General features: G+C 41.0%; 1 protein-coding gene across 10 annotated transcripts in view; it reads left to right on the top strand.

Moving 5' to 3' along the window:
* BICD1 (BICD cargo adaptor 1) overlaps positions 1 to 24747 on the top strand; it is a 284378-nt gene that overhangs the window by 176650 nt on the left and 82981 nt on the right. For all 10 annotated transcript variants that reach the window (XM_065566325.1, XM_065566307.1, XM_065566317.1 and 7 more), the window contains one exon: positions 20392 to 20544. In XM_065566325.1, the coding sequence (XP_065422397.1) occupies positions 20392 to 20544 (153 nt within the window). The remainder of the gene's footprint in view (positions 1 to 20391; positions 20545 to 24747) is intronic.

The following is a 24747-nucleotide window of genomic DNA, read 5'->3' as shown; positions in this document are numbered from 1 at the left end:
GCCACATAACATTCCCTTTCACAGATGAATCGCTTTCTCAACTCGTACTAGTAATGCTGCAATTCCTATTGCTTCTTCAGTAGTGTTGCCATATGTTCTTCTCTCCATATGCTCACAGAGGTAATGTAACCAGTATGTGTTCCACAGCAAACATTAATTGGATTCATATGTGAAATAGCAGAGTATGGAGAAATATTCTATCTGTGCTCAGACCTTTTTGCTTACAAAATTATATATATATATTTAAAAAATATATATATATATAATATTTACACCTTTTTTGTACAGTAGGATATTGTTTAACTAATATCTGTTTGCCATTTACATTCCATAGCACTTTTCACCTGCCAGGCACCGAACAAGTATTAATCCTCTCAACTTTACAGTGATGGGAGTGTATTTCTACTCATTTTACTGATGGGGAAACTAAGGCACACTGGCCTCTGCTACTCGGGGCTAGATTTTTAAAGGTATTTAGGCACCTATCTGCAATTTTAGGTGCCTAAATATTTTTTTAAAACTGGCCTTTAGTGATTTGACTGAGGACATCGTGGGAATCAGTGATGCAGCTAGGACTAAAACTCAGGAGTTCCCAGCTCCCTGTCTACTGTTCAGACCGCTAGACTATTTTCATTCTTCCCTCTGCTTCCACTTCAAGTAAAAACACATTATTTAGTAATACAATATGATGCATACACATTGGCCCCAAGGAAGTAAAGTAAACTTCAATTATTAAGATAGGTAACCCTCATTTATTCTTCATGTCCTCTGCATATTCCAACTCCGGGAGTGCGTCAAGAATCAATTAATGCAACTTATTATTCATTTGCCAGTATTGGTGGAATGTTTTCTAATTGTATTAGTCTATTATTGCTATTTCTTCTGTTTCCTTCTCGGGGAGGGGATAGACTCTATGAGTTAGTAGCTTTTTTCACATCTCTAACTACTATAGTCCCAATGTAAGGAAAATACAGAACACTCGTTAGTATTTTGTGGTGGCATTGTTAATTAAAGTGAAGTATAGTTCCTTTTATAAACTTTACAGTCAGCAAAGGTGTGTTAATAAATTAAGTGTCCCTAATTTAATGACAAGGGTTTGTAATATAATTTATACTTTAAACAAACGTTTCATTTCAAAAATATTCTCTCCCCATTTTTCCCATTTCCCAGTCACTTTCAAAGCTGTCTTCTGTTGCTAAATCCAAGATTCTAATTGAGATTCTAAGCAGGAAAAAATTGCATCATTGGCATTTGTTTATCTGTGAAAGCCCATGTTAATGGGGACTGTTCCATATAAAGCGGTGCCCTTTAACCTGTGAGAACAAAGGTATGAAATGAGAGCTGTAGCATATCAATGTTTTCAAAGGGCCCAACAGCTCCATCCAGAAACCATTAGAGCCTCCTTTAATGAGTGCGGTACACCTCTGATGGAGTGACAAACTACACTGTGCAGTAAGAAAGAGCTCAGTCTCCAAATCTTTTCCCAGGGATGGGAGGGATTGGTCCTTTTGAGTATCACTCACAGTCTGGAGGAGCCTGTTGTTTCAAATTCCCTGCAGGACAGTGACCATGCTTTTGACCATAGAAGGCTGCACACTGCTCACTCCCCGCACACTCTCTTATACCTATTCATTCTTCCTCCAAGATGGCCAGAAATTTGAGATCTGATACAAAGCCCAGTGAAGCCAATGGTTTTGTTTTGTTTTCTGTATTGACTTTAGTGGGTTTGGATCTGCCTCTTAGGGGTTTTCTAAAATAGAAAGAGGCTGAGATTAAATCAGCATTAGCTAACAGGTATTCCCTAACCTTGGCCTAACCACAATCTTTTCCCTAGTGTTAGATACAGGATAACATACTTTACCTCAGCTAGTTATAGTGAGATAAAAGGTGTTAACCTGCATCTACAATAGGGAAAAGGCCAGGTTAAGCTAAGACATGTTAACTGCCCCCTAACCTTGACCACTTTTCCTAGTTCATACAAACTTTTAGGTCATGCCCACGCTAGGGAAAAAAGGTGCATTTTAATACACTAGCTAACATGTAGTACCTAACGTGCTAAAATGTTAGATTTTAAACTCTTTGGGGAAGGGCATTTTTTTGTTCTGTGTCTGTGCAGCACCTAGCACACTGGGGTCCTGGTCCATGACTGGGGCTCCTAGGCAGTATGTTAATACCAATAAACAACACTAATAACAGCTGCTGTGGACAAGACTAGTTATGATTTTAACATGTTCTAGCTGGTAGAAATACACTTGAGGTTCCCTCTGAGGGTTTTCCTTGACCTAGTAATGTGATACAATTACAACTTGCCTTGTCCACACTAGGATTTTGCTAGTTAATATGTTAGCTAATACGTTTTAAAATATTTTTTCCCAGCGAACAGACAGCCTAAATGCCTTGATAGCGTTCCTCCCAGCCCCACTCCCTTGGTAGGCCAACAGCATGGAATGACTGTCATATTTACTATTTACATTCACTTTCTTGTTTCTCTGAAGTGTTTCTGCTTCAATTCCAAATCTCTTCCCAGGCACATGATCTTGATCAGATTATGGAGTTTGGAAGTTTTAATCAAAAAGAGAACTTGGTTGCCAGAAGATCCTAAAGTTCACCGAACAGTAGGGGAAATGCCACTACAGAGACCAGAGCACTCATGGCTTCAGGGATTTTGGGTTGTGTCGTCCCCCCCCCCCTTTTTTTTTTTAATGATGCATAAAGAGCTAAAGTGGTTTTTTTTACATTAGAAATTCAGCTACTATCTGGCACTGAAAACTGAGGAATGAGTGAAATTACATCATGTGTCAAGATAGTGAGTGTGGAGCAATTGAGAAGGAAAGATAGACAGCCCCTTTACCAGACTGCTTCATCTGTTCTTATTTTACAATATATAACCAGTTACTGTTTAGCAGTATTAAACCATAGATCACAAACTAGAATACGAGTTGAAACGAGAGCATTTAGGTAATTGTCCCCTGGTATTTTATCTTAGTTGTGTGAGGGTTTGATTTCGATTATTGAGGAGCCGTCAGAAAACTGAGGTTCAGTCAGCTTTATTAGTCACACAAGAGAGCACAACACAGAAAGGAAAGGGTTAATACTTTACCAAACTAACTTTGGGAACAGCATCGCTCAGCATTCAAGCTGTTCCAAAATTAGGGGCTCACTTTTGCTTATTATTAGCCTTGTTTACAAGAACATGGAAGATTCTCAAATTCCACAGTATTCCGTAGGATTTATGCACCAGTTCTTATCCGTGTCTTATCTTGTTTTGATCATAGTTTTCCAGAAGTCAGCAAAACTTAAGAGACATGCTGCCCTAACCTAGCTTGGTATAGAGAGCATGTTAGCTGAGCATCAACGAAATTGTTTGTCTTGGCCTGGACCTCTCTGATATGTCTCCGTAGCTCACACTGAAATACAACACTTCACATCTCCTCTTCGTTAAACAGCATCCTGGGAAGAGCTTAACATGAATACAATTCATAGTTATATAAAAGCATTAATACATACATGTATATGAGCACTATATATTATATAGGATGCTGGCTAACACAGAGGTTACAGCAATCTAACTTCAGTGCAGTTCAAAGTTATACAATTAGCATGAATATAAAGCATTCTAAATATAATATTTATTTACTACTAGTCACTTCCTTATGTTTCAGAATTGCAGCCGTGTTAGTCTGTATCTGCAAAAAGAACAGGAGTACTTGTGGCACCTTAGAGACTAACGATTTTATTTGAGCATAAGCTTTCGTGCATCCGATGAAGTGGGCTGTAGCCCACGAAAGCTTATGCTCAAATAAATTTGTTAGTCTCTAAGGTGCCACAAGTACTCCTGTTCTTTTTTCTTATGTTTGTTACACAAACACCTTATGCAATCATACTTGTAGTTACAGCAATACAGCAATTTACATTTTTGTTAATATATATGCCGATTTCATAATACATCTGTTTACAAGAATCAGCTTCACAGACCCCAGTACAGTTCTGTTCCTCATATTCATAGATTCAAAGGCCAGAAGGAAACACTGTGATTATCTTGTCTGACCTCCTGCATAACACAGGCCATTGGACTTCCCCAAAACAATTCCTAGACCAACTCTGTTAGAAAAACATCCACTCATGATTTAAAAAGTCGTCAGTAAATTTAACTTTGGTAAGTTGTTCCAATGGCTAATTGCTCTCGGTGTTAAAAATTTATGCCTTATTTCCAGTCTGAATTTGTCTAGCTTCAACTTCCAGACATTGGATTGTGTTAAACCTTTTTCTGCTATGTTGAAGAGCCCATTATTAAATATTTGTTCCTCATGTTGATACTTATGGACTCTAATCAAGTCACCCCTGAACCTTCTCTTTGTTAAGCTAAATAGATTGAGCTCTTTGAGTCTACCACTATAAGGTGTGATTTCTAATCCTGTAATCATCCTCGTGGCTCTTCTCAACCCTCTCCAATTTATCAACATCCTTCTTGAATTGTGGACACCAGAACTGGACACACTATTCCAGCACCAGTTGCACCAGTGCCATATATAGAGATTAAATTACTTCTCTACTACTAGTCAAGATTTCCCTGTTTATGCATCCCAGGATTGCATTAGCTCTTTTGGCCACAGCATCACATTCAGTTTCAATGAATCTGCATTTTCCCATGGAAAAAGAGTTTCATCAAAAAATTCCCAACTAGCTCTATTTGTATACTTTAAAATACTAACTATTGATTCTTTAGTGAGTCTACTATCCTGGTGTAAAAGAATGAGTTCTTTTTGAATACTTACTTCTGGGCATTCTCAGTGAAGACTTTTTGGATGAAATATACTTAATTCTTTCCTTTTAAAAACAAACAAACAAAGATTTCACTGAGATTTTTCTCAAGAGAATTGTTGCAATCAGCCCAGCTTCCTAAGAAGCCCTACAGTAATAACCTCATATAGAAGCCCAGTGGTAAGTAAAAATAAACACTGTCCTAAGGCAACAAATTTTAAATTAAAGCTTTCAAAGGGTTAATACAAGCAAGAGTAATGAAAAAAAGTGGATTTAAATATGATTTTAACCCCATTCCCTCTCCCCTCCCCCTCCATTTCTAATGTTTTTGAGTTTCAGGCAAACCCTCAGGGCAAAGGGATATTGTTTAAAGCAACAGAGGGTCCTGTGGCACCTTTAAGACTAACAGAAGTATTGGGAGCATAAGCTTTCGTGGGTGAATGCCCACTTCATCAGATGCAAGTAATGGAAATTTCCAGAGGCAGGTATAAATCAGTATGGAGATAACGAGGTTAGTTCAATCAGGGAGGGTGAGGTGTTCTGCTAGCAGTTGAGGTGTGAACACCAAGGGAGGAGAAACTGCTTCTGTAGTTGGCTAGCCATTCACAGTCTTTGTTTAATCCTGATCTGATGGTGTCAAATTTGCAAATGAACTGGAGCTCAGCAGTTTCTCTTTGGAGTCTGGTCCTGAAGTTTTTTTGCTGTAAGATGGCTACCTTTACATCAGCTATTGTGTGGCCAGGGAGGTTGAAGTGTTCTCCTACAGGTTTTTGTATGTTGCCATTCCTGATATCTGACTTGTGTCCATTTATCCTCTTGTGTAGTGACTGTCCAGTTTGGCCAATGTACATAGCAGAGGGGCATTGCTGGCACATGATGACATATATAACATTGGTGGACGTGCAGGTGAATGAGCCAGTGATGTTGTAGCTGATCTGGTTAGGTCCTGTGATGGTGTTGCTGGTGTAGATATGTGGGCAGAGTTGGCATCGAGGTTTGTTGCATGGGTTGGTTCCTGAGTTAGAGTTGTTATGGTGCAGTGCGTGGTTGCTGGTGAGAATATGCTTAAGGTTGGCGGGTTGTCTGTGGGCGAGGACTGGCCTGCCTCCCAAGGTCTGTGAAAGTGAGGGATCATTGTCCAGGATGGATTGTAGATCACTGATGATGCGTTGGAGAGGTTTAAGCTGAGGACTGTAGGTGATGGCCAGTGGAGTTCTGTTCATTTCTTTTTTGGGCCTGTCTTGTAGCAGGAGGCTTCTGGGTACACGTCTGGCTCTGTTGATTTGTTTCTCTATTTCCTTGTGTGGGTATCGTAGTTTTGAGAATGCTTGGTGAAGCTCTTGTAGGTGTTGGTCTCTGTCTGAGGGGTTGGAGCAGATGCGGTTGTACCTCAGCGCTTGGCTGTAGATGATGGATCGTGTGGTGTGTCCGGGGTGGAAGCTGGAGGCATGAAGGTAGGTGTAGCGGTCGGTGGGTTTTCGGTATAGGATGGTATTAACGTGGCCATCGCTTATTACTTGCCACTACATTCTGTGCTTATTTGACTTCTAAAACAATAATTTAATTGTAGGGTTCAGCTACCATGCATCTCATGTCTGAGTAGCTCTCAGGCTGATTATATCATTAGTAATTGGCCCTTGTATTCTGTTTCCATAGAATGTATTATGTTTGGGACATTTCTGGTATCATGTAGCATATCTTGATATTTCTCACTTGATCAGTCCTTTAAAGCTGAGATAGAAAATTGTCACTGTAAAAGTCACCTGGGATGACTGTAAGATGTGAAGTAAGAGTACTGGAGGTGTTATCTGTATTTTAAAATAAATAAAAGAAAGGTCAGAGCAAAAAAGTCAAGACCATGTTTAAAATCAATTTATAATGAACTGGCAGAGAATGCCAGTTATCAAGGAATTCACATAACCTCCAATGGCGGTTTGCTTTACTAAGGGCTTGTCTACACTGCACTTTACAGTGCTGCAACTTTCTTGCTCAGGGGTGTGAAAAAACACCCCCTGAGCGCTGCAAGTTTCAGCGCTGTAACGTGTCAGTATAGACAGTGCACTAGCGCTGGGAGTTACGCCCCTCGTGGAGGTGGGTTTTTTAGAGCTCCCAGCGCTGTGCTGCGACTACACAAGCAATGTTAAAACACTGCCAGTGAAGACGTGCCCTACGTCTTGCACATAGCAATTAATATTAATGAACTACCACGTGCGCCAAAAACAGTAAAGAAGTGGTATTTAACATTCAGCCCTGAAAGTTGTTGTTTACCATCACAGAAAAATCTCATCTTTGTTCATAACTCATTGCTGAAATCACTCAAACACAGTGATGAAAGCAAAAATGCCAAATGTTCTGGGAAGAAAGGAATTAGTCACTGAAACCTTGCCATCTTCTTAACACCAACAAATGTGCCTGATGTCATAGAAAAGCAAGCATGTGTGGTCTGCATGCAAGGTCAGATGTACTGCAGTACATTAGGTTTGTCTTGCAACATGTGAGGTAAAAGAATATGTAGATTTTAAGCACTGGAGTTGCATATGCACTGTGGAGAAATTCTCTTCCCTTATCAGTGACCGAATTGGTCACCGAGATAACATTTGGACTTTATGGCACAGAAGTGTTTATTTCAAGATGAACTCTGCCATTTTCTCAGTTCCTTCTTGGAAAAGAGTGAGAATTGCTGTCGTGCTAGCTATTCTAATTTTTCCTCTTTTCATAACAGCGGGTGATATCGTGCCATCGATTTTGAGTAAGGAGAGTTTGATACAGTTTACTGGCTTTGAGAGAGATAGCTTATGCAAATCTACAAAGAGCTTTTAAGACGCACTGGCAACTGTCAATTTACAGAGCACGTTTTTCTAGTAAAACTATTCTAAAAGACCTACAGGTATATATAGCATGTGTTTTTTGAAGTGGAGCTCTGCATAGCTGCCTCATTGTATTTTGAAAGATGACTTGGTAGCTGCCCAATTTTACAGCGCTCGTAGCCCATGAAACTAAAATCCAGTTTCTCTCTAACCTGTAGTAATTTATGCAAACTGCTTTCTAAAGCACATTCAAATTGATTTCTTCTTGTTTCCTTCAATATACTGGCTCCATCTCAGTTTACCCTTAGGAGCAACTCTTCGTATTAGCTTGATGTTTGTTCTATTTTTCTGGGAAGCAAGATCCTCTATGCCTGAGGAAGAGGTGGTGAAAGCAAATTGCACAACTTGCAACTTGCCCAGCTGGTGCAATCCCACGGCGGCCCTGGGGCGGAGGCATCGGCAGCCCAGCCCCGTTCGTTCCCCTGCGGGACCCGAGGAGGACGGGGGGGCTGGGGCCTGCTGCCCCCACTCCGGGGCCGCAGCAGGATAGCACCAGCTGGGCAGCAGCCCAGATGCGACTGGCCATGGGTTGGGCGCAGCGTGCGCGCTGCTGGGTCCCCGCAGCAGGCCCAGGCTCGGGGGGTTCGGGCCCGGGCACCAGAGCCGCAGCCGCTGAGCTTGGCCATCAGCTACTTCCTCCCCCCCGCGGCAGTGGGAGCTGCAGCAGCGGCTGCTCCCGAGTCCCGCTGCCTGGGGGGGAGAACAGCCGCCGCCTGGCCCCGCGGGCCATCCCCCTACTCTCTCTACCGCCCGACTGAGTCCTGCCTGCGCTCGGGGCCAGGCCGGACTCTCACTCATCCCGGCTCCGTGCTTCCCCTGCGTCTCCCGCGCTTCCCTCCAGCGCTTGTGGAGGAAGGGTGTTTTTGTTTTGTTTTTTGCCCCGCCCCCTCCCGCCACACCCTCCCTCCCCCCCCCCCCCGTGTCCCGATATTTGACTTGGGTGATCTGGTCACCCTAGTGCCAGGGGAAGGGAGAGGAGGGCTGCCAAGCACGTGTGTGCCTCCACCCACACACCCTCCTGAGGTGGAACAGCAGCCAGCTGCCTCAGCCTGCCACGGGCGCTGCTCTGTGCTGTAGCCGGCAGTGTAGGCAGGCGAAGGAGAGGCACCGCTTTCATTCAGGCAGGGACGCTGCGGGGGGACACTCCGGAGCCTGTGGGAGGCGTGCGGGGGGGGGGGGGGCAGGCAAGGGCCGGGGGCCACTCCAGGCCTGGCCAGGGGAGAGACCCAGCTCCAAACATTGGTGGAGCAGGGCCCCTGGCCCTGAATATTCCTTGAGCCCGGGCACCACAGGCCCATACAACTCACCGCCCCTGGTTAGTATTACTTTTGTTTAGTGTGCAATCAATCTCCCTTTAGGCCCACTGGGAAATTTGGCATGTAACACCCGATGGATGGCTGTTTTTGTTTTTTAAAAAAAGCAACTGGCAGATGTCACTTCCAAATGACCACTTAGATGGGTTTTAAGAGTTGATTACTTTCAGTCTCTGCAATTGATGAGCAGGAGGGGGCTCATGTGAGCCCTTTGTTAACAGATCCAACCCCGAGACATTATAGAATGTAAGAATCCCTGTTTTGATTTCATTTAATTGTGGGCAGAAATTGGGTATGTTTGTAGAGGAGCTGACAAAAGTTGTGCAGCCCACCCAAAAGTGCTAAAGCCAGCTCTGGAGACGTTTTTTTTTCTCTGTGTTACTTTGGTCGTGGTAGTTTTTGTTTTTATTATTTTATACTGGCCCATTGTGCTGAGTGCTGTACAAATGTAAATCAAAAGTCAGCCCCTGCCTCAGAGTTGACAGTCTAAGGTCTTGATCCTGCAAACATGTATGTGTATGCTTGAGTTCAATGGGATTAATGACATCCTTAAAGTCAAGCACATGTGTAAGTGTTCATGGAACTGGGAGAAGACATGAAGGTGGGTGTGAAAGACAATGTGGAGGGAGGGGATAAGAATGACATTAACGTGAATGCAAGCTTGCATACATTAGCTCTGTCTAGAGTGCAAACTTTAAAAAAAATATATAGTAAGGTAGGTGAACAAGTGATACTGAACGTAGACGAAGAGGGGAATCTCTGTAAGGAAATGGTGGGGTTTTATGGGCAAAAGAGGGACAGTTGAAAATAGGATCAAGATAGTTCCTTCCATTTGTTTAGTGCTGAGCTTGGTAAGCAGGAAGGCCTAGAGGCTGCAGTAGGAGAGAAATAATAATCAAGGAAAGACCGAGAAGGTGGGCATGATGACTATAGGAGGGACTCCACGGAGTGGCACCTGTCTGTTTTTCAGCACAGTTGTTTCTAGCATGGTTTCAAACACATTGTGGAGGGAGCTTCTGTGACAGGTCCCCAGGGTGCAACCAGGACTGTGGGACTCCTGAGCCCTCCAAGCCACCAACCTGGGGTATCCTTCTCACACTGTGATGCTGATGTCAAGCTACATACCTCTGGCAGGTACTGCACTTACGCAGACATCCACAGGCAGGGACACATCCAACAGAGTTACATGAATGATCTCCTAGCCACTCATGAACCATCAATAGGGAGGCTCCAGCCAATTCCCCCCTGCTTCCCAGTTTTGCATCCCAAAACTGTACCATCTTGCCCTAGTCAGAAGCCTGGCCAGTGTACGTTTATTACCCCATTCGCCATTCCCTCAATGTGCAGTTGGGCCCACACTAGCCTTTGTAAACTAAGCTAAGATTTCCCAAGCACTTCAACTGTTTTAGGTAAAATGTAAAGATAGATTTTAAGTGATTATAAGTAGCATGCGTAGAGATCAAAGTTGGTTACTAAAGAAATAAAAAAAATTCACAGTCTAAGTTTTACAAACTAAACTGGATTTGAATCAAGCACTGTCTCATCTTGAAAGATGGTGAAAGCAGGTTACAGTTCATCAGTACACAGGCTGGGACCACCCTTCCCCAGATCAAAGTTTTTGGTCCTCCAGATGTTCTTCCAGGCGTTGAGTTGGGGGGGGGGGGGGCGTGAGAGATGCAAGTGATGATGTCACTTCCCCTCTTTTATAGTTTCTTCCAGCATGCTGGAAAGATCTTTACTGGGACATGGGGATCAGGCAGTCCCCATTGGTCAAGCAGTCTCCATTGCATAGGTGGTCTCTCTGAGAAGTCTCAGGGATGGCGGTTGGGAGAGTGGATTCCCTTTAATGCGCCATCAGCACATGTCTGATGGGGTCCTTTGTTGCAATTGAAAGGTTGGCTATGGGCATCTCCCAACCTTACAACGTATTTCAGTAACACATATAGCAGTGCTTCATAACCTCACATGCAATGATAGCACATACCATTCAACAGGATATTGATGTTCAACAGATCAAGACTTTTAAAATGACACCTCACAAGGCATACTTTGTACAAAACATATAATGATATGATAGTGGTGAATAGGGGGGTTCCAGGGTGCTACTTTGAAATACAGCGTGTCACAGCCTCTTTATAGTGCGAGTGAAAAATACAATACATGATCTTCCACAGTCCTGCTCTGTTTGCAGACTGCAGAGAGCAGCCAATTTACTAGTCACCTTGTCCACTAGTCACTGAAGGGTGCAGTGACTTTGATTATTCTTCCTCATCTCATCATGCCATTGTGGTAATGCTAAGTCCCCAAGCGCACTGATAGCAGGTGATATCATGGAGGCAAGGGTCAGTGACATCTTGATCTTTTGGCTTGGTCAGAGCTGTGGGGAGCCTGGCTGCACTACCAAGGATTACCCTGCCTGCTGCTACTGCTGAAACCCCTCCCTAAAGGGGAGTTCGACTGCTACAGGCCTTGATCTTGCATCAGGATCCTCTAACATAGACTGCTGTGCCCACTTAATCTACAGGGCTCTGCAAGGACACAGGGATGGCACTAGCACAGGGGTAGGCAAACTACGGCCCGGGGGCCACATCCGACCCTTTTAATCCAGCCCTCGAGCTCCCGCTGGGGAGTGGGATCCAGGGCTTCTCCCACTCCAGCACTCCAGTCAGGGAGTGGGGTCGGGGTCTTGCCCCGCTCTGTGTGTGCCATGGCTACACGCAGCTCCCGGAAGCAGTGACATGTCCCCTCTCCGGCTCCTATGTGTAGGGGCAGCTAGGGGGCTCTGCACGATGCCCCCACCCCAAGCACCACCCTGGCAGCTCCCATTGGCTGGGAACCATGGCCAATAGGAGCTGCAGGGGTGGCACCTGCGGACGGGGCAGCGTGCAGAGCCACCTGGCCACACCTCCGCATAGGAGCCAGAGGGGGGACATGCCGCTGCTTCTGGGAGTTGCTTGAGGTCATTCATGGCCTGCCATACAATTTCCATACCCAAATGTGGCCCTTGGGCCAAAAAGTTTCCCCAACCCTGCACTAGCAGATCCTGATGCAGGATTGGGACTAAGACTTTAGTTCACTTTTAATTAGCTTTCACATGCAGTTGTGGGAAACAATGGGCACAATGTACTCATCCTCCCTTCTGGTCGACCTCCTCTATTCTGCATAGGTCCCCAGTCCCATGTGGTGCCCTTCAGGTTGGAAGGAAGAATGGTGTTGTGGCACCTCGCATGCATGGAATGGATTTATATGGTGAATTAATGTTGTTTCGGTGGACCACCCATCACATTATTCCATTCTTGGTTTGGTGCATCCTTAATGTCTGAGTGGATTTTTTTCTTTGAAATCTGCTAACTCTTAAGGGTATCATCCTGTATAGATTAGCTGATCCCTGGCTGAATTCCCTCTGTGGCCACAAAAATCCACAGATTTCTAATTGTAATGTTGTCCTAGAGAGGGGTTTCTATAGGGTGGAAAGGGAAAGAGTGTGGCTTTTCATCTCCCCCTTTATGTGTTGGTTTGCTTCCTTGTAAACCATGCCAGGAGGGTAGAATATGTCCTATAGGATGCAGATATAGATTTACTTTTCCATTTTGATTGTTTATTTGTTAAAACCCAAACACAAACCAATTTTTTTAAAAGAAAAGATGTAATTGGACCGTATAGCTCCTAACAGTCTATCCCAAAGTCAGTAGAATAAGAACATTTTGGCATTTTTTGTGGGGATTATTTTTATTTTATTTTATTCTCAAGAATTTTTCATTCATTTGTTTATGTTTTCCTAGGGCCAAATAGAAACAAATTTAGGATGGAAAAAGAAATAGAGATTACTTATAATATGTTAAATTCTAACCCAAGATAAAATCTAACTAAAAGTATTTATTAAGTATTGGTGTCTACAAAACCCAAACCTTTTATTTTCATCTGTGTAGATTAAAGTGAATTTGGCACCCAAGTTTACAATGACAGGTGTTCCCAGACTCAAGAAAGCAAATATTAGTTTAATCATAAATTGTCTAACTGACATAATTGGCTTCAAAACATCCCATTTATTGTTAGTACATTACAAATGTCAGGTTCAAATGGGCTTTTGTATTGCATCCATACGCTATTCTGTTATTAAAACCAAAGTACCTAACTTTTTCATTGTTTTTGCTCCTGAATTACTAAATTAATACTAGAAATTCACATACAGTGCAAGTATGTGGCTGCACTTCCCACCAGATAAGACTTAAACTTTGGTCCAGTGTAGACTAGCTTTGGTGCACGTATCTGATTGTTTTCTGATTAACAGAGCTGATAAGTATTCACTGTGGAAGAAAATAGGCTTTTTATTGTGCCAAAGGCTGCCAGCATGACTTCTGCTTGACTTGGAATCCCTCCCTTGAGTTTTATGTGAAGTAATGTGGAAAAAATGCTCATGACCCCATGTCCATATCTAAGCCTAAATGAGACTCTTAACTGTATACTGGTAGGATCAATTAAACATCTGGGGAATCGGCCTAGCTCTGTTCCAAAGAATAAAAAGACGTGTTAACTAAACACATAGGAAGACATGGTTCCCTGAACTGAAGAGTTCACAGTTCACGGCCATGGCCCTTAGGCATATGCCCAAACACTTGGGCATGTACTTTACTTTACATATCTGAGTAGTGCCATTGAAGACGTGCCTGATGTTTGCAGATATTAACTCTTAAGTTCCATCTTAATTGGTGCATTCAATTTTACATTGTTTAGGATTTATTCTGTTCTATTCTATATAGGTTCTTATATTGCCCTTATTACCGTAGCATCTGAATAACTTCCAGTAATGCATTAAGCAATATGCTAACACCTACAATAATTAATGCACACTAGTCACGGTCTGATGCCATGCTGACAAGAAGTCTGTTGTTTTCTTTAGTTTCATAGATGTCTTTCTTGCTTTTTTGGCAGAGATGCATTAAAATCATTGCATCAAATTCTTCTTGTGATTGGGACAGAAAATAACCTCTAGGCATTAAAATATTACTCATGTACCTTGAGCTCCACCTCTTGGGTTAACTCAGTGTTTTACAGGTACAGTAATACAGATAATCTTCTCTGGAGGTGATAAAAATCTTTTGGTTAAACCCTTGCAAACATTTCTGGATCAGCAGCCATCCCTTGGAACTTTAATAGTCAGTACATGATTAAAAGTGAAGTTTAATTATGAATTATTTTGCTAATCATAGAATCATTTGGGTTAGAATTGTCCCCTAGTGGCTCATCTGGAAAATTGCCCTGCTGACACACCCATTTTACATCATATAAAAGTATTTTGGTGCATTTCAAAAATGCCTTAGAGAGGCTTGATGTGATGATCAAATGTGAAACTTGCGTCATGCTCCCACCCCGGCTTAGGTAGCAGGAGACTGTTGTATACGCCATAATGATGTATTGTTCCCTCAAAATATTTTTTAAAAAACTGACACAAATAATAGACACAATTGTTGACAGACATATGTCCTATGTCTTTAATCAGAACATTTGGTGGAATACCAACTTAGCATGTTATTTTGAAAAGATGAAAGAATATTTCACCAATGCAGACCACATAGAAATAGCATAACAATGAAAATACTATAACATTACACGCTATCCTGAAAGACCTCTTCTGGTGTTTGCTCATACTAGGTACTAATGTGAAAAAAAAAAAACCTCTATAGATTGCTTTTAGATCAGCCTTGATAAAACATTGTGCTGTACTAGTAAAGCACAGCATTTTATGTGCGGTATTGAAAATGAAACAGTGCTTTACAGCTGGATCTTTGCCAGCGTAATGCAGGCTTTTGCAAGTGCCAAGGGAGAGGTTGGCATATAGAGTGCAATGTTATGCCATTTTCAGTGACAAGATTTGTGTTTTACGTTAGTGAAATATTGTATCATCTTTTCAAAATAACATGCTGAGTTGGTGTTGGTCCCTATGACAGTAATAGGCTTGCTTCCACCCAGTGCTTTGGATATACACTTAAGGTAACACCGCAGACAGAACTGTTAGCAGACATTATTTTTGGCTGGTTCTTTTGTTGTTGCTGTTGTTTTTTGTTTTAACCAGAGCAAATAGCGTATTGTTCTGTAGTAACACTTTCTATATGGATAAAAGAAGGGAGAGAGGAGAAATATTACAAGTGGCTCTGTTTATACTTCCAGGAATGTGTAGGAGAAGCAGTGGTATGTGGCGAAGGAATGAGCATTCGGTTGTTTGTTTTAAGATGATGAATTTAAGAAAGGTGGCCATTCAAGCTTCCTGTACAGTTGCTATATGTTGTATTAAGGGGGGAAATTAGTTCCATTCCTTGGTCTTACACATTCAGTTAATCTCAGAACCGTTTCCAAAATAAAGTAGTTTGTAGTGCATCAGTGAAATAATGCATCAGTGATTTGGTAAAAAGCCTTTTTATCCAGGTCCTTTGATCTCTGGCCATTTTGTCCCCTTCCTGCTTATTCTAAGACCTGTTACTTTTGATCAAAGTAGCTGATTGCTGAGCCAGTTTTGTGTGTTTTTGTTTTTTTTTAATATTTACTGTATCCCAGAGTATGTGATGGATTTTGTAAAAAATTAAGTATAGGATAAAATAATTGATTAGTTTTGTATAATTTTTGTCAGAACCTTAATTTTATGTTATCAACTGTTCAACCTTCCTACCCTTTGCTTGATCCAACAGTTGCAAATTACTAGTTACGATTTTTGACCTCCAACATATTTTTTGGTTGTGTGTTTTTTAAAATTTAATTTTGTGTGTAAATTTGTTGTTGCTCATGAAAGACTGGCATAATAGGCCTGATCCAAAATCCATTGAAATCAATGTGAGTCTTTCCATTGACTTCACTGGGCTTTGGATCAGACTTAATGTGAACAGACATTAGCTTTCCTGTGTAGCTCTGCTAATGCACCCTAATCCTGTCCTATCACACGCCTTTCCTCAACTGCAATTGGCTAAGGACCTGAGCCTGCTGTGGCCCACTTCAGCAGTCCTGAGATAGATTCCTTTAATGGATGGGACTGTTATGCAGAAGGAGAATTCTTTAAAACACACTTGTTGCCTGGGTTGATTTTCAGCCACCTGCTCTTCATCCAGGAGCTGATCTTCCTCCAGCCATTGGTAAGGTTGTGAGATAGCGCAGTTATGCTTGACGTGAAAGAGAGGTAGAGCTGGGTGTTGTCCCCATGCTGCTATCCCTTCAGTCCATTTTGTCTCGCATTTCTCATGAAAGTAGACTTGCATGTATACCCAGATCCTACAGGAGCCAAAATTAAAGACATAATGTCAGAATTGGAAAACACAGGCAGTTGTTCAGTGGTATTGGAATTATTAATGATATTGGACATTATTAATACTAATGTGGGAAATCACCAGACACTAATTTAACTATTAATTCCTTTATTTAGTGTATAGGTCAAATGGTATTTTATACAATTGCTCTAAACATGCCTCACACCCTAAAAACAAGCAGTCACTACACCCAATACAGTAACGAAGTATTCATAAACATGTGATCAGTATACTTACAGTTAGGCAAGACCTAGGGAAAACTATCTCATTCTGGTGTGTTGCAGTATGATCAGGTAGAGTATGACAAAGAATCTTCAAATTCATCATTTTTATAGCCTTTAACAAACAAATGATGTCACTGCCAGATACTGACTTCAGTTAAAACCAATTTGAGACGGTTCACCCTTATTTTCAGTCTTAATCCAGATAAAATTGAGGGTATGTCTACACTGGCACTTCGTCGGGAAAACTTTTGTTGTTCAGGGGTGTTAAAAAAACACACACCCAAACGACAAAAGTTTTAATGGCGAAAAGCACTGGTGTGAACAGCATTTTGTCGGCAGGAGCACTCTCCTGCCAACAAAGCTGCTGCTTCTCACGGGGGGGGGGGGGGGTAGAAGTTTTTGACAGCAGGAGAACTCTCTCCTGCCAACAAACAGCAGCTACACTGCATGGCTTTTTGTTCATCAACATATTTATATTGGTTTATAGTTTTATCTTTTAGGATTTTACACATGTTTAACTCAGATGCAAAACGAAAAATCTGTGTCTTGCAAATCAACTCGGAATTGAGAACACTTACCACTACACCCTTATGTACTAGGAATTAATCTGTACATACAGACAGAGCCAGATTACACTTTTGTGGGGCCCTAGGCCAGAGCAAATGGGGGCTCCTCCCCACCCCTTCCACCTGCAGTCCCCTCCTACTCCCCCGGTGCTCCTGCTGGGGAAATGGGGTCGGGGCATGGGGGTCTTGCCTCGCCCGCCCGGTGCTCCTGCCAGGGAGCGGAAATTGGGGTGTAGGGGCTTGCAGGAGCACCAGGCGGGCGGAGCGGGGCAATCCCCAGCACCTGACCCCGTTCCCCAGCAGGAGCACCAGGCAGGTGGGTGGAAGAATAAATGGGTAGGAATAAATGGTAAATTTTCAGAATGGAGAGGGGTAACTAGTGGTGTTCCCCAAGGGTCAGTCCTAGGACCGATCCTATTCAACTTATTCATAAATGATCTGGAGAAAGCGGTAAAAAGTGAGGTGGCAAAGTTTGCAGATGATACTAAATTGCTCAAGATAGTTAAGACCAAAGCAGACTGTGAAGAACTTGAAAAAGATCTCACAAAACTAAGTGATTGGGAAACAAAATGGCAAATGAAATTTAATGTGGATAAATGTAAAGTAATGCACATTGGAAAAAATAACCCCAACTATACCTACAATATGATGGGGACTAATTTAGCTACAACTAATCAGGAAAGAGATCTTGGAGTCATCATGGATAGTTCTCTGAAGACGTCCACGCAGTGTGCAGCGGCAGTCAAAAAAGCAAACAGGATGTTAGGAATCATTAAAAAGGGGATAGAGAATAAGATGGAGAATATCTTATTGCCCTTATATAAATCTATTGTACGTCCACATCTTGAATACTGCGTACAGATGTGGTCTCCTCATCTCAAAAAAGATATACTGGCATTAGAAAAGGTTCAGAGAAGGGCAACTAAAATGAATAGGGGTTTGGAACGGGTTCCATATAAGGAGAGATTAAAGAGGCTAGGACTTTTCAGCTTGGAAAAGAGGAGAGTAAGGGGGGATATGATAAAGGTATATAAAATCATGAGTGGTGTGGAGAAAGTGAATAAGGAAAAGTTATTTACGTGTTCCCATAATATAAGAACTAGGGGCCACCAAATGAAATTAATGGGCAGCAGGTTTAAAACAAATAAAAGGAAGTTCTTCTTCATACAACGCAGTCAACCTGTGGAACTCCTTGCCTGAGGAGGTTGTGAAGGCTAGGACTATAACAGGGTTTAAAAGAGAACTAGATAAATTCAGGGAGGTTAAGTCCATTAATGGCTGTTAGCCAGGATGGGTAAGGAAGGGTGTCCCTAGCTTCTGTTTGTCAGAGGGTGGAGATGGATGGCAGGAGAGAGACCACTTGATCATTACCTGTTAGGTTCACTCCCTCTGGGACACCTGGCATTGGCCACTGTCGGAAGACCGGATACTGGGCTGGACAGACCTTTGGTCTGACCCAGTATGGCCATTCTTATGTTCTTATGACCCTGCTCCCCGGCAGGAGCCCTGGGCAGGCAGAGCAGGCTGGAGCGCGGGGGCACCCCAATTGGCTGGGGCCCCTGGGAATAGGCCCCATTGGCCCAGTGGCTAATCTGCCACTGCATACAGAGCCAGATATTCACAGGTCACTGAATGCCGTTTCTATAGTGCCTGTTTCTTACAAAGATGTTCAACTTTTCAGAAAGACATAATGTCTATGATTGCTCTCCCTCTGCAGAAATCATAGATTATATTATTTTCTATCTCTGCTCCTCCTGGCATCACAGCAGAGACAGAGTCTATGCCATCATTATGAATCTAGCCGGTCTTCTTACTATAGAATACTCCGTCGTACCCCCCAGGTACCACTGCTACTGCAGTGCTCATCATTCCTGCAGGAGGGGGGAAGATGCGACTGATGGTCCTTATTGCCATCTATCAGGACTGAAGGGGCTCACATACAGAGCAGTGGTGGGCAGTCTTGCTCTGAAAGGCTATATCTGTCGCTGATTCCACTTTCACCTACTCCATTATAAATAGGTTTGGCAGAATTGGATTTTTATTTTTTTATCACTTCAAAGGATAATATTGATGTTTATTTTTACACTTTTTTTATTTTTATCAATTTAAATTTTCACAGTTGCAGGAAGTTATGAGTGTCACACAATAATTAGTTAATGAGAGTAAACTTTGAGATTTAAAAAGTTAAAGCTTTATAACTGCTAAAATACAATCTGTCAACATCATATGTCAAAATTTTACCCTTAAATCAAACTCTAATAAGTTGTCAAGCAGCATATTTGTTACTTTGCCTATCTGTAAATTTTGATTATTATTGATGGAAATAGTTCTCATTGGTTTGTGTATGGTGAAATCAACTTTTGTTGACATTTACCGAAAAAAATCGACTCATTCCAAGCCTAATTATAAATCAGGAGTAACTCCATAGAAGACAGTGGAGTTACACAAGTGTACCATTAAAATCAGGCCTCTGATATCTGATGATTTAGAGAGATTAACGGTCACTTCAGCATCTGAATCTCCCACAAAGAATAACTTTAGGAAACCCAAGCTCTAGATGCAAAAAATTAGTCAAACCTAGAATTAGATGCAGTCAAATAACTTTCTGATGGCAGTTCTTGAAACATATATAAGAATGTTGTCTAGAAAACTGGTAGGGTTATTGTTGAAATGACTTATACATATACCACTTTAGACATACAGCAGAACCTGAAACAAGAGACCACCCTAATGGGTAAACTCTGGGCTTAAGAAGCTGCCTCATGTTATCCTGAAATACTCCAGCATTATTAGAAGACCACATCTGTTGAACAACTGAATTTTCCATCCTTTGTGTAGTCACTTGCAACAGGTTTCACTGAATAGTAGTACAGCACACAAATACCTGTACATGATTTCAAAACATGAAGTTGGTTCTTATATTACTTCATCTTGGTTAATAGTTATCTTTGCAAGACAGACACCATTATTCATTTTTCTGCTGTATGAGTTTAGTGTGTTGTCCTTTAGTGAAAAACAGTAGGCAATTGTGTTTTGATCTAAGCCTTTCAACCAGGCTTCTAGCAAATAAAAGTAATGAGACGATAAAGCACTGGAGGGTTTTTTAATTTCAATAGAAAATTAATCTTGGAACTATTTTGTTCAAGTTTCCATATCATATATGCTCATTTGTATACATCCAGTTGTATAACAAATAACAGAAACTGTGGTATGACAACATATTAATTGTGGTGCTGCCGTTTTGACGTGTAGTGTTAAATCATTTTGATTACTTGTTTGTTGCCCTTGTTATACATTGGGGCCATGTTTACCATTCATGCTGCTGGAAATGAAATAGTAATATGTTGGGGGGTTTTCCTCTCCTTCAGAATAACGAAATGGCAGAGCTGCAGAGAATACGGATGAAAGACGAAATTCGAGAATACAAATTCCGAGAGGCAAGACTTCTTCAGGATTACACAGAGCTTGAAGAAGAAAATATCACTTTGCAAAAACTGGTGTCCACACTGAAACAGAACCAAGTAAGCACAGAAAAGGTTTTAGATGCTAAACTAAAAAAATATATACAACACTGGTTGACTTAAAACTGCATAATTTGACCTACCTTAAATTAACCTGGTATAAGATTCTGCATATCTTGCTGGTTATTGTTAAACAATCATTGTAAAATATAGTATTGGCAAACTGACACATTGGAAATCTTAGTAAAGTGCTGAATGTACACGGAGGTTCCATGACAAATTAAAACCCCACTGCAACCAGCTGTAAACAGTATCCAGGATTGCTCTCCACTTAATATGTATGCACAACTCAGACCCACTTATACATATATGACATTTGGAAATGTTACTCTGAAAAACGTAAATTTTTCTGTGGAAAATTTTATTGCTGGCGAAGTAATGAAGAAAACTATTGTCTTGGACAAAAGGGATTTGTTCCTCTGTCAAAAGTGCTATCTTGTCATGATAAATCAGTAAATATACAATTCAGGTGATTAAACTGGCAATATTTTTCTTCTTTTAAACACATTCCATGCCAGCACTCGTTTACAATTTATAAGGCAATGCCTTCATTTCTAACAGATCGTAATTGCTTCCCGCATCCATAACATTCAGTTGCTTTATAAGTCCTCACATGCTCAATGGGATAATTAGGGCTTTTATCAAGTATCCAAGTTTGCCACAGTTTCTAGAGGGAGTTTGTTAACAAAGCTATCTTGCTCCTGTCAGATTTGCAGTACTATTTCATCTAACTGTTACTAATATTGTACCCATCCTGACATGGTGGTTGAAGCACTTAGAACAACAAGGTAGCACAACAGGGGACATGGAGATAATAGAAACAGATCTATACTTTCCTTTCCTTATATTGAGACACCATGACTTACAAATTTCTAAAACTAAATTTCCAGCAGATTGTCTTTATCAGAGCGGTATTATCCAGGCCACTGTATTCCCCCTTTGAGGCACAAGTATGATTCTCACTAGCTTCATGGAAATGATCTGCACAGATCTTGGGAATACTAGACCCATGAATGGACAGTCATAGTTTCAGAAGAGAATCTTTTCACAAGTGTTTGTATCTGTTAGAACACTTCTCTTTTAATGAAAAGGAATAGCAGGGCCCCATAAAGAGGAAAAAATATTTGGCATATTTTGATTGACTTAAAAAAATCACAATATTTTTGTATCAAATATTTTTTGTGTGTTCTTGTAACTCAGAAAATAGTTTTGATCTTCAAGATGAAATTTCATAAGAGCTTAGTCTTGTATGTTCTTTAATTTATAAAATCATGTATTACGTAGTCCTTGATATTTTATCATCACATCTTTTTAGGCATTTAGAAGAAGAATCCATGAAAAATGGCAATGTAAAAGTCAGTTACTGTTCACAGACAGTGCAAATCTCTCTGATTTTCATGAGAATTTCTGCTATACACAGCTGATGTTATGTGTATAATCAAGAAAATATAGATACTGGATTTTATTAATAGGGCCTGTGTTTTCAGGATTAATTTCCCTACAAAACAACAGCACCACAGATTTGTGACCCCCCATCCAATTCTCAAAATCTGGGATAAACCCCAAACCTCCAGATTTTCAAAAAATTCCCAGTACAATCAGTCACTAACTTCCCTGAGCTGTTGATACCATGTCACTGAGAAATCTGAAGGTTCAAATTCTAAAGACTGCCTTCTCAGCCAGCTCCCAAATAAAAGTCCTCAACTGTCTACTGAATATCCAAGCCCCAAAGGAACTTCCTATATGCAGGGACCCATTCCTTGTATTATATTTAAATTCTGCTTTTTAAATATTTGTGTAGACACCGAATGAAACAAAATTCCGACCATCCACTGAAGATGCAACTAGTAATGCCTGCCAACTAGTAATGTCTGCCAAATTTTTTACTTGAATTTTTTTACTTGAATTGTTGAATTTTTGACTTGAATTGTTTGACTTGGGAATTTTTCAACATTTACTTGAAAACCAAATTTCTCCCTCCTCTACCAAAAGATATTATTGCACTACTTAATCTGATTTATTTTAAAATCTGAATTTTACAAATTAAAAATATTAAAGGAATATCATCAAATTAAAAATCAGACCACTGTATGTTTAAAGCTATCATTTTTACAAGTAGAACTGATTGGAAAATGGAAATGTTAATGAATCTTTATCAAAATTTTGTTTGCGTGAAAAAAATTGTCTGGTTCTATTTTATAATGAACACAAAAGAAATTAGTCAAAAAATATTTTTCTCTTCCTTTTTTAAAGTTTATTTTGTGGATTTAACAGGAATTTGTGTATAGTCAGTTTGCAGTGTATGGTCAGCAAATTTCCATTTTGTTTGTGTGGGTCTTTCATACAGCAACAAGGAACCGGAAAAAAATTGAAAATTGGGAAATTATTTCCTATAAATTTAAAAATATGATTAGGTAAAGCCACAGAAACTGTTCAAGGGATTCCGGGGCAGGTGTAGTACCAGAAAATACTTTTAACTTTCTCTCACCCTCTCCAATCCTCCCACACCTCCCTCTGAAACCACTCGTATGACACAAGGGTGAAATAAATATGTCTTTATTGTCCATAAAGTTTGAGAGTTACTTCTAATAATTTTTATTCTGAGGGGGAAAAGTACCAGGTATAAAGGTATTTTGTTTTCATTAAACATCCTTTATTTTTGTGTCACTTTGCTTATCACTGAGGGAAGAATCAGAATGCCAGAATTGCTCGGTCACTTACATAATGATTCTTGTCCAACACATTCCTGTGTCTTGACTGGTCAGATGCTTATTCTAGCATAAGAACCCTTCCCATTCCAATTCAGCAGCCAGGGCTCTCCCAGTGTAGAATTGTCTTTCTTGGAGCTAGTGATTCCATCAAGACAAGACAAGGTGAAAGAAGGAATTATTACAGGTCCCAGTCCCGCAAGCTGCTCTGCATAGGCAGACTCATGAGCCAAATCTTCCTTGCCAACAAACTACAATGGAACTAATCCAGTATACTGGTAATGGCAGTTCCTAATTCTTTTGGATAATAGTGGAGGTGAGGATCAGAGCAGCTGGAATGCTAATGAGAGCCAAGGAACGCAGATCTTCTTCCATCTTAATGGCTGGTCATTGTGACAGCAATGTGATTTAGAACCCAAGCCTACTCCCTTTGATGTCAATAGGAGTTTTACCATTGATTTCAGTGGGAGAAGGATTGGATCCTTAACAAACTGGTATCAAATGTATTTGAACCAACACTTCCACTAGCTTCTTTCTTTGGCTCTGTTGATGTGAAACTTTGAGTTTGTGTCAAACAGGTTCATTTTCTAAGTGAATTGTTCAGCATTGGAAGTAAACTGCCTAGAACCAGGTAGTCCTCATTTTCTCACCTGCATTTTTGTCCATGTCTGGCATAGCAGATAGCTTCTCCATTTTCTCCACTACAGTGAGTGGCTACAGTTGTGATGGGATGGGGAACTCTCTTCCTTTCTAAAAACATGGTAGTTACTTAGGAGAAGAAGCTGCCATTTTCTTCAGCCACATTATCACATGTATTGAGAAAAAACCAGCTCCCTGCCTGTGGAGCTGGGTGGCTGCTCTGTGATGAGGTGAGAGATTTATCAGTCAGTGAAAACTGGAGTGGCCAACACCAACTCAGCAGGGGAAGAATTTCAGTCAGGCCTGCTACAGGACCAGAAGACCAGCTGTCAGTGCCCTAAAATGGATTCTGTATTCCCTGCTTGAACACTGCTACTATTATATTTTTTGGATTGTCAAAAGTTAACCTCTATTTTAAAATTGCTGCCACTTGAGGACATCTGGCAGTTGTAAACAGGTTGGGTTATTAGTCTGTGCTTTCATTTTTAAAATAAAACCTTATTGAATAATTTTCATAAAACAAACCTATATGTCCCTACAATATAAAAAACTAGACATGCAGTGATTACATCGGATAAGAAGTTAGATGCCATGGTGATAGATGCCTTAGAAATAACTATGAGTGATAAGTCAAACGGTATAATTAACCTCTATCTATACACAATGCCGTAATAGACAAACGTTACTTATGATAACTAATAATAAAGCTGTACTTCCTAGTGTAGCTTCAGGTCAGTGACTGTTCTTGCATGAAATACAGTGGTGGTTCTCAACCAGGGATCCAGGGCCCCCTAGGTGACCTCGAGCAGGTGGCCTTGAGCAGGGGGGCCTCCAAGCAGGGCCAGCATTAGACATG

The sequence above is a fragment of the Chrysemys picta genome, chromosome 1 (assembly GCF_011386835.1).
Source record: "Chrysemys picta bellii isolate R12L10 chromosome 1, ASM1138683v2, whole genome shotgun sequence".
NCBI lineage: Eukaryota > Metazoa > Chordata > Testudines > Emydidae > Chrysemys > Chrysemys picta.
The sequence above is the reverse complement of the archived record's forward strand: the minus strand, read 5'-3'. Positions and strand labels throughout refer to the sequence as shown.